Genomic DNA, 20,080 nt, shown 5'->3' on the forward strand with positions numbered 1-20,080 from the left:
ACGCGCGCGCACACACACACACGTCTTCCCTGAAACTGGATGGATCTCTAAAAGAAAAAGACTCTGGCTCTCCATACCCCTGCTATGGTATCAGCTTAAGAGGCGGTCATCCAAAATCCGTACATTCATCATAGAAACAGAAATTCCACCCATGAATATGAGGTACTGCCTCATTAACCTCGGGGCCCTATTTCCCTCCCTCTGGCAGCAATTTGGTTTATTCCACGGGGTGGAGAAGGAAGCCAGGTTGGCGGGGTGGGAAGGGAATGGCGTCAGCGTGAGGTCACCGCACATTGTCCTGAATGCCATCTCGACGCTACGGTGATATGAACGCAGGATTGAGGGATGCAGCGGAAGGAAAGATAGAGGCCCAAGTCGCGCAGACTACATGCAAACCAAGAGCAGGATAGAGAACAAAGCGCGGAACTCGGAGGGGCCCTGCAGGACAGTTGGGGGCTAGCACCAAGCGCCAGCAGAAAGAGAGAGCGAGCAGAGGCAAGTGGAGGCCGGGCAGGATGGGGCGGGACTTCCGGAAGCAATTTGCCTGAGTGGCAGGGGAACCGGAAGTGGGGGCGCTGCAGCGGGTGCTGGGGCCGGAGGAGGGACGCGCCGGAGCGGGGCCGCCGGGACTGAGCGAGCGACAGACGCGCCACCCGCCGACGCCGCAGCCGCTGGGGGCCCGCACGGACCCTGTGCCTGAGTGAGTGCATCTCGAGGCGCGGGAAACGGGCGGCCGAGAGGCGGGGGTCGGAAAGGGCTGCGGTTTGTTATTGTGCGAGGCCCCGACCTCGCGTCCCCTCCCCCACCCCGCCGGGCCCCTCCCCCCGCGCCTCCCCCTCGCCCCCGACCCTCGGGGGGCCCTCGCGCGCACGCGCAGTCTCGGCGGGCCCGGCGGCGGTTCGCCTGCCGCCCTCCCGCCCACCCCGGCCCCCGGGCCTCCGGGCCGCTCGCCGCGCTCCTCGGAGCCCTGCCCCAGCGCCCCACCCCCAGGCCTGCCACTTCCTCGGCCGCCCCGCCTCCCCGCCGCTTCCCGCGGCCGAGCCCCGTGGCGGGGCGCGCCGCCCGGCCCGGCCCTAACCGGCCCCCCGGAGGAGGCCGCCCTCCGTTCTCCGCCGCTCCCCGGGCTCGCCGCCGCCAGCCCCGCTTCCAGCCACACTTCTGCCCCGGGGTCTCGGCCGCTGCCTTTCCCTCTGTCCCCGAGCTTGAATCTCCGACCCTTTTCTCCCATTTCCTCTGTCTGAGAGGCCATTGGTGCGGACCCAGACCAGTTGCTCTTGCTTTTAGGTGGAGCACTTTTTCCCCCCCAGACCTTTTTGTGAAAAATTTCAACTGTGCAGAAACTTCCTCGTTGCTTGCTCTAATATATTCAAAAATAGACTGCCACGACTCAGAAAATCTTATTTCTTGGAGGGCTGTGCAGTCCATCATCACCTCATTTTAAAGATGAGGCCCAGCGAGGCTGGTGATTTGCCCAAGGTCAACCAACTTAGGTAAACCTAGCGGTGGACAGGTTTTCTTAGATGCTTTTTACCTGGTCCGGGTCCATGTACCAGATCAGGATCTTCTGGCCTTCAGGTTTGTGAGGTACCCGTTGCACAGTGACTCACTATTTTGCTTTCCATGACTCCCAAGCCAGCGTTGCTTTTCATAATGTGTATACAAACATTGAGGAAACCAAACACATAAAGCTTCGGCCTCTTTTTAGAGCTTACCCACGGAGAAAGGGAAGACCGCCTGGACCCACCGTGACATCTCATGGTTCAGCCTTAAATGGGGGGTGTGATGGGGGGGCGAGGTGGGGGGGACTAGTAAACGTGTGGAGAGAACAGGGTATTGTGCCCCTAAGCATTCCAATATGCCTTCCCTGGGATATGCCTTGTGTCTTCAGATTCTTCTCCTGGGCACATTGTTCTGATATAAAGGTTGCCTCCTTGCGGGGGAGCAGGGGAGGAGTATGAAATCATCTTGCTTTAATGTGTTGGCTTGGGCATTTGATAATGAATTATGGATGTGCTGGAACCCGGGGACCCATCCACCCCTCCACTGAGGCAGGGTACTCGGGATGAGGCCTGTCTTCTCCTTTAGAGTAAGCCTGCCAGCTCTCTCTGAAAATGAGGAGTCTTAGGTCAGAGTGGAAACATTCTAAGTCTTTTTAATTCTTAGTGCGACTTTCCCTCTCCATCTGTTTCCTGACTCATGAAGCATCCAGCTTAGCTTGAGGGTTTATAATTCTTTGTTGTTGGAGCTAGACATACTAGCTAGACATACTACACCACTCTGGTACAAGCATTTGGAAATTCTGGTACTATATTTTCATAGTCTGAGTCAAGTAGAGAAGACAGAAAATGCAGGAAAATTGGGAAATGCTGTGCAAGTCATTTACTCCTCATCTTCCCAGAGAACTCTTTTTTTTTTTTTTCTTTCTTTCTTTTTTTTCAGAGAACTCATTTTAATGGACAGTTAAAGTTTGCCTGGAATAGTCTACTGATAAGTTAATTTCCTTGGACCTTTATCTCCATTCTGCTGGGTTTTTGTAACTGAACCTGCTGTTTGTGATCGCAGAAGCTAATGACTTGCTGCATGAGGGCAATTAATTACCAAGCAGTGCAGTGAGATGGGAGTCAGATCCCTCTCTGGTGGGGGTTTTTTCTGTTGTTACTAATTACAGCTTTCAGAATACTTCCATGCACTGTCCTGGGTTGCATAAGGTGACCATTAGAATATAGGAAAAAATTTAGAACCTCTTTCTACATGCATTTTTTAGGAATGAAGTTTTTATTACCTTTACTAATATTTAATATACAGGTTAACAGCAATTCACAACTGATTTATAAATATACATATATTAAGGAGCATTTCAAAAAGATTCTAAAACCTTAAAAAAAAAGGTTGGAACCCCATTAATCTGGGCCAGTCTTTACTCATATGCTTTATGCTTTTCTAATAGATGTTCACCTCATCTCTGAGTTGCCTTTGGAGGAATCTGCTTTGAGAGACAGATGATGTCATTTGCAGTTCTGTGTGTTAGAAATTTGTCTGTCTGTACACGATATCCACTGGCCTTGTCTTCCTATTTGGAGACACTGTAGAGTAAGCCTTAAGTCCCTTCCTAGTAATCTTCAAGTATTTTGACAACCATTTGTCTTGTGATCTCTTCCCCAACCAGTTTTTCTACAGATTATAAACATACTTATTTCTTTCAACTATTTGTGATATGATAGGTTTTTTAATTTCTCCTTGGCTCCTTTCCTTGAGACACCTGGTTTGTAAAAAAAAAATTCTTTTAAAGTTCTTAACAAGATCTGAACATGGTATCCCAAGAACTGAAATGTAGTTGAAGTGCCTGCACTGTGTTTTTAAGTGATGAAGGATGTATTTGGATATGTTTTATTAGGGAGGCACCTTGTATGCACAGTTCGTCATCCTTGTTTTTCTTAACAATCCCTCGGAAAATGGTTTCAATTATGTAACCATAGAGTGTTTGCTCTTGTTCAGTTGCTAAATTGTGTCTGACTGCATTCCCCATGAACCTGCAGCACTCCAAGATTCCCTGTCCTTTATTATCTCCCAGAGTTTGCTCAAACTCACGTCCGTTGAAGCTGTGATACTGTCTAACCACCTCAGCCTCTGCCACCCCTTTCTCCTCTTGTCCTCAAGTCTTTCCCAGCATCAGGGTCTTTTCCAGTGAATCGGCTCTTCACAAAAGGTGACCAAAGTATTGGAGCTTCAGCGTCAGTCCCTCCAACAAATATTCAGGGTTAATTTACTTTAGGATTGAAAGGCTTGACCTCCTTGCAATCCGAAAGACTCTCGAGTCTTCTACAGCACCACAATTCAAAAGCATCAGTTCCGCTCAACCTTCTTTATGGTCCAACTCACATCCATACGTGTGAGATGTATGTTTTTCCAGTAGAAAAACCATAGGTGGTTTTTCTGGAAAGCCATAGCTTTGACTAACAGACCTTTGTTGGCAAAGTGATGCCTCTGCTTTTTAACACGCTTTCTAGGTTTGTCATAGCTTTTCTTTCAAGAAGCAAGTATCTTTTAATTTCCTGGCTGCAGTCACTGTCCACAGTGATTTTGGCACCCAAGAAAGTAAAGTCTGTCATCACTGTTTCCATTTTTTTTCCCATCTATTTGACATGAAGTGATGGGACTGGATGCCATGATCTTAGTTTTTTGAATGTTGAGGTTCAAGCCAGCTTTTTCACTCTCCTCTTTCACTTTCATCAAGAGGCTCTTTGGTTTTTTCTTCTTCACTTTCTGCCATAAGGGTGGTATCATCTGCATATCTGAGGTTGTTGATATTTGTCCGGGCAACCTTGATTCCAGCTTGTGATTCATCCAGCCCGACATTTTGCGTGATGTGCTTGGCATATAAGTTAAATAAGCAGGATGATAATATGTAGCCTTGATGTACTCCTTTCCCAATTTTGAATCAGTCCATTGTTCCACTTCCTGTTCTAACTTGTTTCTTGACCTGCATATAGATTTCTCAGCAGACAGATAAGGTGATCTGGTATTCGCATCTCTTTAGATTTTTCCACAGTTTGTTGTGATCCACACAGTTAAAGGCTTTAGCATAGTCATTGAAGCAGAAGTAGATGTTTTTCTTGGTTTTTCTATTATCCAAACGAATGTTGGCAATTTGATCTCTGGTTCCTCTGCCTTTTCTAAATCGAGCTTGTACATCTGGAAGTCTGCTTAGTTCACGTACTGTTGAAGCCTAACTCGAAGGATTTTGAGCATTACCTTGCTAGCATGTGAAATGAGCACAATTGTATGGTAGTTTGAACATTCTTTGGCATTTCCTTTCTTTGGGATTGGAATGAAAACTGACCTTTTCCAATCCTGTGGCTACTGCTGAGTTTTCCAAATTTGCTAGCATATTGAGTGTAGCTCTTTCACAGCATCATCTTTCAGGATTTGAAATAGCTCAACTGGAATTCCATCACCTCCACTAGCTTTGTTCGAAGTAATGCTTCCTAAGGCCCACTTGACTTCACATTCCAGGATATTTGGCTCTAGGTTAGTGGCCAAACCTTTGTGGTTATCCGAGTCATTAAGACCTTTTTTGTATAGTTCTGTGTATTCTTGCCACGTCTTAATATCTTCTGCTTCTTTTAGGTCCTTGCTGTTTCTGTCCTTTATTGCGCCTATCTTTGCATGAAATGTTCCCCTGGTATCTCCAGTTTTCTTGAAGAGATCTCTATAGTCTTTCCCATTCAAGTAGAACAAATTATTTTTCTCCATTTTAGTAGTGATCTTTCAGTTAACCCTGTGTCTGTTAAGTTTTGCCTCAGAAATACCTAACATGCTCCAGGTGGGGAAATAATGAGAAATAGTGGGGTGTTTTAATCTATATTAAAAGTTAGGCAATAGATTTTTTCAACTAGTGAGTGGAAAATGGAGCTGTTTTGTTGCTATATTTCTTTACATTGTATATCTAATTTTTTTTAAATTTATTTAATTTTGGCTGCACTTGGTCTTCATTGCTGCGTGCAGGCTTTCTCTAGCTGTGGGGCTCCTCTTTGTTGCAGTGCATGGGCTCTGTTGTGGAGCACAGGCTCTAAACAGGCTTCAGTGGTTGTAGCACAAAGGCTCAGTAGCTGTGGCTTATGGGCCCTAGAGTGCTCAGACTCCAGTAGTTGTGGTGCATGGACTTAGTTGCTCCGCAGCATTTGGAATCTTTGTGAACCAGGGATCGAACCTGTGTCCCCTGCATTAGCAGGCAGATTCTGATCCACTGCACCACTAGGGAAGTCCTCTGTATCCAGTTTTGAAATCTAGAAAATGAGATTGCTCCTTGTCAGTCTCAAGAGCAGTAGTGCTTTTTGACTAGCAGGAAAGAAAGTTACTTTTAAAATTAAAACAATTATTAAGTGCCATATCAGATTTCACGTGAATAGCCAGACTTAAATCAAGAATTGAATGTAGACATCCCCCCCCACAAGAAACGAATATGGAAGATCTAAAATGTTTTATTGGTTAAAAACAAAAGGAGAACCTCAAAAATAAACATTTTTATATAGCTATCTGTTTTAACCTTGTAATCTTTTTTTTTTTTTTAATGTATTTTAATTTTTCCATACTTGTCTTAGACAGTGAAACCCCCAAACAGATATCATAGTCTGATTAGCTCTATACAGGTTCTTTTTATAGTTCTTCCTTATTCTTGAAATGATATGGGTTCCCTTTAGGGAGTCGGCATGAACTGGTTTTTGATTAGTGGGCCAGATGTGATGTAATTGGGGTCAGGCAAACCTCTTTTCCATTACTTACTGCACAAATTACCTAAATTATCTGATCCTAATTTTCTTCATCTTGCAATACTTTTGTGAGGATTGGAGGCTGTATGTAGAAGGCGTTAGCGTTGATACTAGTCTTTCTGTTGTTTTCAATAGTTGCATAGTTTAGTAATCTGAAGAAATACAGGTTGTGAATGATATTTTACATCTTTAGTCAGATATGGGCTAAACCCTGAGCCCAGTTGTTTTTAGACCCAGGGTCGTTTAGAGCTGAGCGAGTTTGGTTGCATAATTAGTGTTAAAATTGTTTGCTTCTGTAATTTCTTTTTTATGAATGAAAGTTTGCTTTCATGTTTAGGGCTTGTTACTTTCTGATCCTGAAAAGCTGCTACCTTGGCAATCCAGGGTATTTTATTTACTCAGTGAATACTTACTAAAAAGCTATAACTCAGTCCTCTTTCTGAGACAGTTTAGTTTTATTTGAGGATTCAAAGGAAGGAAATAGTATGGCCTCTTTTTCTGTAAGCCGCAAAACCCAGCCTTTTCTCTTTCATCATCCTTTGCATTTGCCCAGAGACCTCTTAAGCCTAATGTCTCTAGTATGTATTATATATTCTCCAGAGTAGGTTGAAGACAATCTGGTTTCTTTTTTCTTTTTTTTTTTTTTTGACAATCTGGTTTCTTATTTGTCTTTCTTAAAGAGTAGCATTTCTAATTTTTCTGAATTTCACTTATTCGTTCTTCTGCACTGTGCTGTGCAGTGCTAAGTCACTTTAGTCATGTCTGACTTTGCGACCTTATGGACTGTAACCCGTCAGTATCCTGGGTCCATGGGATTGTCCAGGCAAGAATGCTAGAGTGGGTTGCCATGCCCTCCTCCAGGGTCTCCTCTACTATCAGATGCCATATTTAGGCTCATCGTTAATCATATTTTATCAGTGGAGACCTGTCAAAAATAAAAGTACTTAGTAAACGTTTTCGGAGAAGGCAGTGGCACCCCACTCCAGTACTCTTGCCTGGAAAATCCCATGGATGGAGGAGCCTGATAGGCTGCAGTGCATGGGGTCGCTAAAAGTCAGACACAACTGAGTGACTTCACTTTCATTTTTCACTTTCACGCATTGGAGAAGGAAATGGCAACCCACTCCAGTATTCTTGCCTGGAGAATCCCAGGGACGGGGTGCCTGGTGGGCTGCCGTCTGTGGGGTCGCACAGAGTCGGACATGACTGAGGTGACTTAGCAGCAGTAAACATTTGTCAAAAATCAGTGCCAAAGCCCACAACTAATTTTATTATAATCTCTAGTACAGGTATATACTGTACTATAGATTAGATAGTATAGTATATTATAATCTGTTTAGTAATCAATGGAGTCTAATCATTGCTGTAGTAATTTTTAAGTGTATGACTCTAGTTCTCTAATATAGATACCTAGCAGATATCTAATATATATATTATTATATAGATACGTGGTTCGCTGGAGAAGGGTCTTAATGACAAACCACTTCAGTATTCTTGCCTTCAGAACTCCATGAACAGTATGAAAAGACAAAAAGATAGGACACTGACAGATGAACTCCACAGGTCGGTAGGTGCCCAATATGCTACTGGACATCAGTGGAGAAATAACTCCAGAAAGAATGAAGAGATGGAGTCAAAGCAAAAACAACACCCAGTTGTGCATGGGACTGGTAATAGAAGCAAGATTCGATGCAGTAAAGAGCAATATTGCATAGGAACCTGGAATGTTAGGTTCATGAATCAAGGCAAATTAGAAATGGTCAAACAGGAGATGCCAAGAGAGAACATAGACATTCTAGGAATCATTGAGCCAAGATGTACTGGAGTGGGTGAATTTAACTCAGATGACCATTATGTCTACTACTGTGGGCAGGAATCCCTTAGAAGAAATGGAGTAGCCATCATAGTCAACAAAAGAGTCTGAAATGCAGTACTTGGATGCAATCTCAAAAACGACAGAATGATCTCTGTTCATTTCCAAGGCAAACCATTCAATATCATGGTAATCCAAGCCTATGCCCCAACCAGTAACGCTGAAGAAGCTGAATTTGAACGGTTTTATGAAGACCTACAAGACCTTCTAGAACTAACACCCAAAAAAGATATCCTTTTCATTATAGGGGACTGGAATGCAAAAGTAGGAAGTCAAGAAACACCTGGAGTAACAGGCAAATTTGGCCTTGGAGTACAGAATGAAGCAGGGCAAAGGCTAGTAGAGTTTTGCCAAGAGTACGCGCTGGTCATAGCAAACACCCTCTTCCAACAACACAAGAGAAGACTCTACACATGGACATCACCAGATGGTCAACACCGAAATCAGATTGATTATATTCTTTGCAGCCAAAGATGGAGAAGCTCTATACAGTCAGTAAAAACAAGACCAGGAGCTGACTGTGGCTCAGATCATGAACTCCTTATTACCACCTTCAGACTGAAATTGAAGAAAGCGGGGAAAACCACTAGACCATTCAGGTATGACCTAAATCAAATGCTTTATGACTATACAGTGGAAGTGAGAAATAGATTTAAGGGACTAGATCTGATAGACAAGAGTGCCTGATGAACTATGGATGGAGGTTCGTGACATTGTACAAATAGGAATCAAGACCACCCCCAAGAAAGAGAAAGGCAAAAAAGCAAAAGGGCTGTCTGAGGAGGCCTTACAAATAGCTGTGAAAAGAAGAGAAGAGAAAAGGAAAGATATTCCCATTTGAATGCAGAGTTCCAAAGAATAGCAAGGAGAGATAAGAAAGCCTTCCTCAGCGATCAGTGCAAAGAAATAGAAGAAAAAAATAGAATGGGAAAAACTAGGGATTGCTTCAAGAAAATTAGAGATACCAAAGGAACATTTCATGTAAAGATGGGCTCAATAAAGGACAGAAATGGTATGAACCTAACAGAAGCAGAAGATATTAAGAAGAGGTGGCAAGAATATACAGAAGAACTGTACAAAACAGATCTTCATGACCCAGATAATCACGGTGTGCTCACTCACCTAGAGCCAGACATCCTAGAATGCGAAGTCAAGTGGGCCTTAGGATGCATCACTACGAACAAAGCTAGTGGAGGTGATGGAATTCCAGTGGAGCTATTTCAAATCCTAAAGGATGATGCTGTGAAAGTGCTACACTGACTACGCCAGCAAATTTGGAAAACTCAGCAGTGGCCACAGGACTGGAAAAGGTCAGTTTTCATTCCAATCTCTAAGAAAGGCAATCCCAAAGAATGCTCAAACTGCCGCACAATTGCACTCATCTCACATGCTAGTGAAGTAATGCTCAAAATTCTCCAAGCCAGCCTTCAACAATAAGTGAACTATGAATTTCCAGATGTTCAAGCTGGTTTTAGAAAAGGCAGGGGAACCAGAGATCAAATTGCCAACATCCGCTGGATCATCGTAAAAGCAAGAGAGTTCCAGAAAAACATCTATTTCTGCTTTTTTGACTATGCCAAAAGCCTTTGTGTGGATCACAATAATCTGTGGAAAATTCTTCAAGAGATGGGAATATCAGACCCCCTGACCTTCCTCTTGAGAAACGTGTGTGCAGGTCAGGAAACAACAGTTAGAACTGGACATGGAAAAACAGACTGGTTCCAAATAGGAAAAAGAGTACGTCAAGGCTGTATGTTGTCACCCTGCTTATTTAACTTCTGTGCAGAGTACATCATGAGAAACGTGGGGCTGGAGGAAGCACAAGCTGGAATCAAGATTGCTAGGAGAAATATGAATAACATCAGATATGCAGATGACACCACCCTTATGGCAGAAAGTGAAAAAGAACTACAGGGCCTCCTGATGAAAGTGAAAGAGGAGAGTGAGAAAGTTGGATTAAAGCTCAACATTCAGAAAGCTGAGGTCATGGTACCTGGTCCCATCACTTCATGGGAAATAGATGGGGAAACAGTGGCTGTCTTTATTTTTCTGGGCTCCAAAATGACTGCAGATGGTGATTGCAGCCGCTTACTCCTTAGAAGGAAGGTTATGACCAACCTAAACAGCATATTAAAAAGCAGAGACATTACTTTGCCAACAAAGGTCCGTCTAGTCAAGGCTATGGTTTTTCCATTGGTCATGTATGGATGTGAGAGTTGGACTATAAAGAAAGCTGAGCGCCGAAGAATTGATGCTTTTGAACTGTGGTGTTGGAGAAGACTCTTGAAAGTCCCTTATACCGCAAAGAGATCCAACCAGTCCATCCTAAAGGAGATCAGTCGTGGGTGTTTATTGGAAGGACTGATGCTGAAGCTGAAACTGAAACTCCAATACTTTGGCCACCTGATGCGAAGAGCTGACTCATTGGAAAAGACCCTGATGCTGGGAGGGATTGGGGGCAGGAGGAGAAGGGGACGACAGAGGTTGATATGGTTGGCTGGCATTACTGACTCAATGGACATGGGTTTGGGTGAACTCTGGGAGTTGGTGATGGACAGGGAGGCCTGGCGTGCTGCGGTTCACGGGGTCTCAAGAGTTGGACACGACTGAATGTCTGAACTGATATAGATATGTTATTATATGTCTGTAATAATATAGATATCTAATATATTTATCTAAGATATCTTTGAACCATAAGAGCTTAACTCCTTGTCATTTGGTTGTTACAATAACATGTATTCATGAAAAGTGAATGTAAGTGTAAGGTATATACTTGGAGCAGACTTTTAAAATGTAATGCACTGTTCCTGAATGGTATTCAAACTTGTCTGAAAGTCTAGTAGTGCTGGAATATCTATGGAACTTGTGCAGTCATGTCCTGGAACTCATCTGCTGAAAATAAACTCCAGTTGCATCGTTTCTAGGCAAAACCACAATGAAATTTATTTAATTCTTATTTAAAACCTGACATGTAATATTTAAATAAGCAGTAACAGACATTCCTGTCAGTGAACAAAACATGACATAGACCTTTTTTCCCTTAGGTGTAGAATGAGCCAAGGAGACTCAAACCCAGCAGCCATTCCACATGCAGCAGAAGACATTCAAGGAGACGACAGATGGATGTCTCAGGTAAGGGAGGTGCACGTGTTATTATTCACATAGATGAATCTCTTCGATTTTTAGAGTCTTGACCAAAGCTACAAAAGGGTGTTTTTAATGGTCAACAAGAACTGATTACTGTAAATAAAAATTTTTTATGTTAGAGATGTCATTCTAATCACCATCTGATATTGGAACTGAGGAATATTTTAAAGTATGTTCATTGCCCTTTGTTAATTTTAGTAGATAGCGATGTTTCTATTTTTTTTAAGCTTTTTTAAATTTCAAAGTAAGTTCATAAGTATATATATGCTTATATACATATATATGCATATATGCAATAAATATTACAAGCAGTTTAGAAAGAACTTCCTGTATCCTTCATCTGGATTTGCCAGTTAACATTTTGCTGTATCTGCATAATTATTCTGTTGGAATCTGTTTATACTATTTACCAACTTACTATTTTTTTCTGAATCATTTGAAACTATGTTGCAGTGTTCATGATGCTCCTTTACCCCTAAATATTTGAGTGTTTTCTAAGAAAAAGAACAGTCTCTCACATAACTGCAGTATAGTTATTAAAATCAGGAAATTTTACACTGACAGTATACTGTTCCCTCTGGAGAAGGAGATGGCAGTCCACTACAATATTCTTGCCTGGAGAATCCCATGGACAAAGGAGCCTGGCGGGCTATGTAGTCCATGGGGTTGCAAGAGTCGGACACGACTTAGCGACTAAACCACCATACTGTTACCAAATGCAAAGACCATACTCATATTTCTTCAGTTGTCTGTTGTTTATATCAGTTTTCTTCCCAATCTCGGATCACACATTGCGTTTGATTGTCATATATCTCTTTATTCTCCTTTAATCAGAAACATTTCTTAGCGTTTGTTTTTTTCATGACTTGACCATTTGTATAGGCTGTTTATTTTGTGGTGTGTCCCTCAGTTTGGGTCTGTCTTCTTGTAATCAGGGTTCAGATTATGCATTTTTGGCAGGAATATCAGGGAAGTAATGCCTTCTGTGCATCACATAGAAGGCATTTTGACGTTGGTTTGTCTCATTGGTGATACTAACTTGGATCACTTGGTTAAGATAGTGTTGCCATAAACCAGTCCTAATTTGTTATAATACAGATTCATAGGTTCTTACTTTATTCAAGTGGGTTATAATCCACTGTAATTTTGAAAGTCAGGTTGTCCCAGGTTTAGCAAGTGGGAATCCCTTCAATCTCTGGTGCCGTTGCCTTCTTAATATGTCCTATTATTTTGTTTCTGTTTTTTTTCCCCCCCCTTTTTTTGTCCCACTGGGTTTTTTTTTTTTTTTAGCACCTTTTTTTTTTTTTTTTTTTCAGTACTTGTAGCTTACTTTTAATAAAGTGTTATCACTTAAGTATATTTACCCTTTATCTGTTTTGAACCATATTGTCTTTTGAACTAACAAGTTCTGTATGATTTGAAGTCTCCAAAGTTTCCTGTTTTAGTATTTCATGATTCTTTTTGTACTCTTCAGAGTTGTATTCTCTCTCTGTTTTTGTCTTCTTGGGCTTAAAAATCAGCCTTTAGCTATTATATTTTGAGTGATAGTTTTTTATTTTGAGTGTTCTCCTATGGATCAATTACTTGGTTATTCTTTCTTAATCTTTCTCATTTGTTTATGTCTTTCAGAAAGTATTATGGGGACTTCCCTTGTGGTCCAGTAGTTAAGACTCTGTGCTCCCAAAGCAGGGGACTTAGGTTTGATCCCTGATCAGGGAATTAGATCCCACATGCTGCAACTAAGACCCAGTTTAGCCAAATAGATACATACTTTTTTTTAAGGTATTATGAAATATTTTCAGCATCTGTTTGTTTGCTTCTTACTCTAAAAAAATACAGCATTGCTGAAAGAATTGTGTTCCCTATATATGCCTCATTGATCACATTTCTTTCTCTTCCTACCTCCCCAGTATCCTGAATTTTTTTCATGTATTTGAATACTACATATATAATCTCTAAACAATGTATTTAGTATTTTTGCATGTTTTTAAACTATGTAAATAGTATCTTTGTATTTATCTTTCAGTTTCTTTCTGAATGTGTTTTCTCTGCAGTATATCATACAGGTTAAAAGTATAGCTATAATTGATTGATTTTTTCTTCCCTCTTTAGTATTTTGTTGCTTTATGTGAAAATACCACAGTGGGTTGTTCATTTTCTCATTGATGGGCACTTAGGTCATTTATAAGTTTACTGAAAAGTAGTGATAAACCTAGATTTATTTATTTTGTGTGTGTGTGTGTGTAGTTTCTGGCATAAATTTAGCAGACGTTAAATAATTAGCACTGACTGGGCAAAAAGATAGTCAAATGAAAGAAGAACATGACTTTAATTTTTTTTTTTTTCATTTATTTTTATTAGTTGGAGGCTAATTACTTTACAGTATTGTAGTGGTTTTTGCCGTACATTGACATGAATTAGCCATGGATTTACATGTGTTCCCCATCCCAATCCCCCCCTCCCTCCTCCCTCCCCATCCCATCCCTCTGGATCTTCCCAGTGCACCAGCCCTGAGCACTTGTCTCATGCATCCAACCTGGGCTGGTGATCTGTTTCACCCTTGATAGTATACTTGTTTCAATGCTATTCTCTCAGAACATCCCACCCTCGCCTTCTCCCACAGAGTCCCAAAGTCTGTTCTGTACATGTGTCTCTTTTTCTGTTTTGCATATAGGGTTATCGGTACCATCTTTTTAAATTCCATATATATGCGTTAGTATACTGTGTTTGTCTTTATCTTTCTGGCTTACTTCACTCTGTACAATGGGCTCCAGTTTCATCCATCTCATTAGAACTGACTGATTAATTTTTTTTTAAAAAAGCTTGTATAATATGGAAGGACTGATTTGTATTATATTGTGCACCTAGATCTTGGCTTTTAAATACAGTTCTCCAGTGAAAGGAACCAGGCCTCTTTGGAGAAATATTGATTTTGTAGCCGAGGCAAAGAAAATAAAAAGATGGGCCTAGACCATCTTACAGTGCAAGAAAACAAGGAACTACTCATGAAAGAAAAGGGAAGGGGAAAAAAGATGGACAATAGAAATACCGCTAAAGTGCTGGGTCCCCAGTGCAGCACGCAGAATACACACAGTGTTGGTTTCTCTCATTGATGGCATTAACTTCGACCACCTGGAGCAGACCTGAACGAGCACCCAAAGTGCAGTGCTGAACAATTTGAGCAAGAGAATAATTGATAATATTGGTTTATAACTAAGAATAAGTATTCATTAATCCATTCCCTGTAAATAAATGAATGGATGAATAAATAGGAGAGGAGGGCAAAATCTTCTTTACAGAATAATTTAAATAAATATAGAAGGAAGGAGGAAAAAAAAAACCATGGATAGGACACTTCAGTACTGTAGGCAAGATCCACTGAGGAATACTAACATTGGTGAACACAGCTTTAAGGAGAAACAATAGATTTGTGTAGTATCTCCTTGTAAATTACTTTGGCAGCTTTAACATATGACTGCACATCTTTTGATACCCTTCCCTGTAGGAACTGGTGCTGAATTTAGTGTTTTGCTTCTAACAGAGTGTGGAACAGAAAATAGTGACTTGATAGTGGAGAAAACTGGCAAACAGCATCTTACCTAAGTGATCAGTGTTAACATCACCAGTAGTAGGTCATGTTGGTATCATGTACCCACTGATATGATAAACAGGGGCACATTACCTCTGTCATCGTATTCCCCAGAAATCCATAACCTCAGTCTGTTCATGGGAAGACATCAGACAGACCCAAATTGAAGGACCATCTGCAGAACACCCGAGCACAGCTGAATGTGTTGAGGTTATGAAAGAAAAGGAAAAATCAAGAGACTGTCCTATATTGGAATAGACTAAAAGAGATATGGAGATTAAATACAGCGTAATATCCCAGATTGATTCCGGAAATGGGCATTAGTGGAAAAATTAGTGAGTTGTGAGTGCAGTTTATTTTGGTTGCTAGTATTTCCTCATGTAAATATCTTTTTTTTTTTTAATAAATGTCTTATGTTTGACAGATGTCTATGCTTATGTACAAATACTGTACAATCGTTGCAAATCTTATGTAGATCTAAAATTATTTCAAAACAAAACATAAAAAAAAAATCATGATTAAAACAAGTGTTAAAGTGATACTCAAAAAAAAAAAATAAAGTGATACTCATGGAGTATTGCCAAACTGTCCATCCCTAATCTAGACTTAAGTACCACATATCAAGAAGTAGCTGGAACCAATGAACATGTCCTCCACCACCACAGGAATGTAGTCAACAGAGTCCAGACTATGGAGATTAGACTATGACCTAAAATTCTATAGGTCAGACAGTCATATTCCTTAAAAAATAAGTTTGGAAGGAGGTGACTGAGGGAGGTGGAACCTGTACATTAAAAGGAATTTTAAGAGACAAATTGTCTGGATCCTGATTTTAAAAAACATAAAATTTTGTAACATTGAGTTTGAACACTAGTTATTTTGTTGATATTAAAGAATTGCTATTAATTTTAGAAGAGTAGAACTGGTATTTTGGTAGTGAATTTTTTTAATCTTTTAAGAGTTACATATTGAAATTTTTTTACATGAAATGCTCCATCCTTGATTTGCTTCAAAGTAACCTGAGAATGAGGTCAGGCAGTAGTTTCTGGAATGTTGAATTAATAATGGCCATAGTTAGATGATTGCTATAATTGATGATGGATATATGGAGGTCCATTGTGTGGTCCTCTCTGCTTTCCTGTATGCTTGACATTTTCCATAGTAAAAAGTTTGTTTTTGAAGGTGATAATAAAAAGACTTTAGACAAATTTTATAGCAAATCATATCAAAACAGTAACCAGATAAAGAAGGCTTAGCAGCAACTGACAGAAGTATTTGCAATAAATATTACAGATGACGCACTGATATTTTTTGTTGTATTATCAGTAAAAAATATCCTCAGATATAATAGATAAGTATCTCAATGAGCATGGCAAGAACTGTTTAACTTTTTGTTTCCAAAAGGTACAGATTAAAACAATGAGAAGAAGGAGGGAGAGGGAAATACTAATGACCAGTACAGGTGTGACTATGGTAAAATGAGTTCTTATACATGCTGGAGTCAGTATAGATACAGCCAATAGACATTTTGTTAAGAATTTGGAAATATCTCCAAGATCCATAAAAGTGTTGATCTTTGACCTAAAACTTACCAACATATGGAAAAAAAACAAAGCATGTGAATTACTTCATCTCAGTCAATAGGAGGGTCCTGGCAAATCTTTCATTAGGAAAAGAGCTAAAAAAATGCATGCATGTCTCACTGGATGCACCGGTAGGGTATTAAGTAGTGTTAGAAGCTGTGGTTGTAGGGAATTCCCTGGCACTTCAGTGGCTAGGGCTCCATGCTCTCACTGCAAAGGGCCTGGATTCAGTCCCTGATCAGGGAACTAAAGTTCCACAAACTGTGTGGCCTCGCCAGATAAGTAAATGAATACTTTTTTTTTTTAATTTATGTGATAAAATTTTTTAAAAATTATGATTATGGAAATCATGTTGCCACATAGAAAAATGTTTTTAATGTTATATGCGTCTATAATGGCCCTATTTATTGAATACCTGTTGGGTGCTAGCAAAGAGCTGGGTCCCTTTTATGGAACTCATCTTTACAACTCTAAAACAGAGTTGTCAGCAGATGTGGAAAACCTGGGTTATGTACTTGCTTAAGGTCACTGACCAGAAAATAGTTAAGCTAGAATTTGCACATGGGTTTTCCTGTCCCCAAAGCTCTGTTGCCAGAAGGAGATGTGCATATGTTTCAACTATTTTAAGGCAGGGGAGGAATGGGGAACGTGTGAAAAAATGATGAGAAAAGACACCCCAAAACATTAATAGGTACTGGGTTAAGATGGTATGGCTATAGGTATTTTGCTTTGATCTTTTCTGTTTTTCTAAACTCATTGCAACTATTTAAAAAGAAAATGTAAAGGACTGAAACCATTAGAACAGCACAGCTTAGATTCCATGATGTTCTTTAAACATGAGCTGTTTTGTTGGTATTGAGAAGTAGTTGATACCTGAGGACCCACAGAGAGATGACATGATGTGAAAGAGCACTACTCAGTGAAATTAAAGTTTTATTTTTGCTTATCTTATCCCTTAAGTTTAAAAACACTATTGAAATAATAGTAAGTTTCTTAAAAATGATTGAACCCTGGTTGGGGATCTAAGATCCCACCACACTGTGCAGCAAAAAAAAAAAAAAAAAAAACACTCTAAAGTGCTTGCTTTGGCAGCACATATGCAAGAAAAAATCGTTTACACAAGAAAAAGGAAAAAGCTATCCCAAATCCTGTTAAATTAAGAGATGTCTTAATTGTCAAATTATTTCCAGAAATGTTTTTGTATTTTTACCAGTCACAGTGGAATATCTCTGTTTCAGCACAGCATCATCTCCACTTGTATTATCAACAGAAATACTTACGTAGCATCTCCACCTTAATTCCTAGGGGAAGCATAATTGAATGTAGCGTTTGAGAAAAAGAAACTGCATTTGGACCTTTCTATAGAACTGGGTTAGAGACCTGCTAAAGCATTGTGTTAATTTGTTTCAGGGATGAATATAAAAACTTTAACTGTGTCCTTTGGTTTAACATCAATGAATAAAATCTTTTTACCTTAAGAGCAGAGAGGAGCATGCCTGGTCTAGGTCACCCCAGCCTAGAAATTTGGATTAGACTGAAGAAGCCTAATTCTTAGTTTGCCACCATCTCACATTGAGAGGTTAGCAGACATTGTCAAAGACCATATTAAAATCATTCAAATAAAATGCATGCCTTTTGATTGGATCCTAGTTTAAAAAATAGATGCATATAAAATACTGTATCCAATTCTTGGAACAGTTGTAAAGATTGAATATTAGTTGTGGGATTATTGTTCATTTTCTTAGATGTATTGATAGTAGTTCTATGGCTTTACGGTAGACTACCCTTATGCTTAGGAGATGCTTGTGGAATATTTTTTTTTTTTTAAATGTGTTTATCTGCGCCAGGTCTTAGTTGTGGCCTGTGGGTTCTTCAATCATCATTGTGGCATGTGAGCTCTTAGTTGCAGCATGTGGAATCTGGTTCCATGAACAGGAATCGAACCTAGACCCCCTGCATTGGGAGCACAGATTCTTAGCCACTGGACCACCAGGGAAGTCCTAGCATGTGGAATATTTAAAGGTGAAGAATGAGAATATTTGCAGCTTACCCTCAGATGATTCAGCAAACACACACAGCTAAAGCAAATATGGGAAAATGTTGAATGTAGGTGGAGTGTGTACAGGTAATTATTGTATTACTTCAGCTTTTCATATGTCTGAAGTATTCTTCATAAGAGTTGGAGGAAAACATAAGCTTTATTTAAAAAAAAAAAAAATGTGACTGCATTTTTCTGTTCCGGTTTCTGCAGCGTTCCAATTTTCTTGAGCACATGAGAATGATCAGTTCGGTAGGACCCAGCAGTTAACTGTAGCTGAGAGGAATCAGCTTTAGGGACAGACCAAAGAGAATGTTTAATAAGAGTAACTGGTTGGACCACTGCTCCGACTAAACCAGGAAATCTCACAGGGGGAGAAATGCCAGCTTCTGACTGTTCTTTCTTCTTCACACCAGCACAACAGATTTGTCCTGGACTGCAAAGACAAAGAGCCAGACGTCCTGTTTGTGGGGGACTCCATGGTACAGTTGATGCAGCAGTATGAGGTAAAGTGAAGGGGCGAGGGTGGTCCTTGGCTGCTAATGTCAGCACATCCGTCAATAGCAGACTTTCATCCATTCCACCCTAATTCAGAGTTAGAAGGGAAATCAGACTTGCTTGATGGGATTCTTGGTGCCATCAAGCATGAGACAGAAAATGTAGCCTTATTTATTAGTACACTCCCCTTTTGCGTTGGCTTCCAAGAAGCCTCACATTATATTTGTCCTAGTCATGACTTTCAATTCTTATTTGCATTTTACTCTTTCTTTGCTTGTATTTGCTCATTTTTGTTTGTCCTAGCTGTGATTCTCAATTCTTATTATTTGTGTTTTACCATTTAAAAATTTTATGTATTTTTGGGGTGAACTTTTGAATCTGTTTGGGCATTCTCCCAAGGGAAATTTAAAAGAAAAGATAGGTTTCTTTTTGTCTTTAGCAGTCTTTAAGTTTTTTCATCACATGTTTCTACTTCACCGCATTTCTTTTACATGATTTAATAAAGGGAAAGATGAATTTATTGAGTTGACTGCTTAATTATAAATGTTGGTATCTCTTAAGTGGTCACAATCTCTGCGTTGTGACTCAGGTCTTGAGCTGAGGCCTAATGCTGCACTGAGAACTGAGTTACAAAGCGCTTTCCGCAGTTGGGAGCATGCCACTTGGGCTGTTAATTTTTGAATACAGAAGAAGGAAGCTGTTCTTTTCAAATGCCTCACAATACATTGCAGTTGAGGGATTTTATTTCCCAATAATTTTAGCTTAAATAAATGAATTTTTCTCTTTTTAGATATGGCGAGAGCTTTTTTCCCCACTTCATGCACTGAATTTTGGAATTGGGGGAGATACAACAAGACATGTTTTATGGAGACTAAAGAATGGAGAACTGGAGAATATTAAACCTAAGGTGAAATGAAGCTTTTTAAAAAAAAAACACATACCTTAATCTTAAGTCTTTTGCAGAGAGTTAAGTTGTCAGAAACTGGTAGTTTTTAAGAAAAACTACTTCTGGGACCTCACTGGTGGTCCAGTGGTTAAGATTCCATGCTCCCAGTGCAGGGGGCATGAGTTTGATCCCTGGTC

General features: G+C 40.2%; 1 protein-coding gene across 2 annotated transcripts in view; it reads left to right on the forward strand.

Annotated features, from left to right (window-relative positions):
• Positions 1 to 341: 341 nt before the first annotated feature.
• PAFAH1B2 (platelet activating factor acetylhydrolase 1b catalytic subunit 2) overlaps positions 342 to 20,080 on the forward strand; it is a 28,643-nt gene continuing 8,904 nt past the window's right edge. Inside the window, exons 1-4 of one of the 2 annotated variants that reach the window (XM_061145091.1) lie at positions 342 to 495; positions 11,187 to 11,274; positions 18,916 to 19,005; positions 19,788 to 19,904. In XM_061145091.1, the coding sequence (XP_061001074.1) occupies positions 11,194 to 11,274; positions 18,916 to 19,005; positions 19,788 to 19,904 (288 nt within the window). In that variant the 5' untranslated portion in view covers positions 342 to 495; positions 11,187 to 11,193. Of the gene's footprint in view, positions 496 to 559; positions 701 to 11,186; positions 11,275 to 18,915; positions 19,006 to 19,787; positions 19,905 to 20,080 lie in introns of those variants that run through there. The other variant, XM_061145090.1, reaches the window with a different exon arrangement.

The sequence above is a fragment of the Dama dama genome, chromosome 1, assembly GCF_033118175.1.
Source record: "Dama dama isolate Ldn47 chromosome 1, ASM3311817v1, whole genome shotgun sequence".
In the NCBI taxonomy this organism is placed as follows: domain Eukaryota; kingdom Metazoa; phylum Chordata; class Mammalia; order Artiodactyla; family Cervidae; genus Dama; species Dama dama.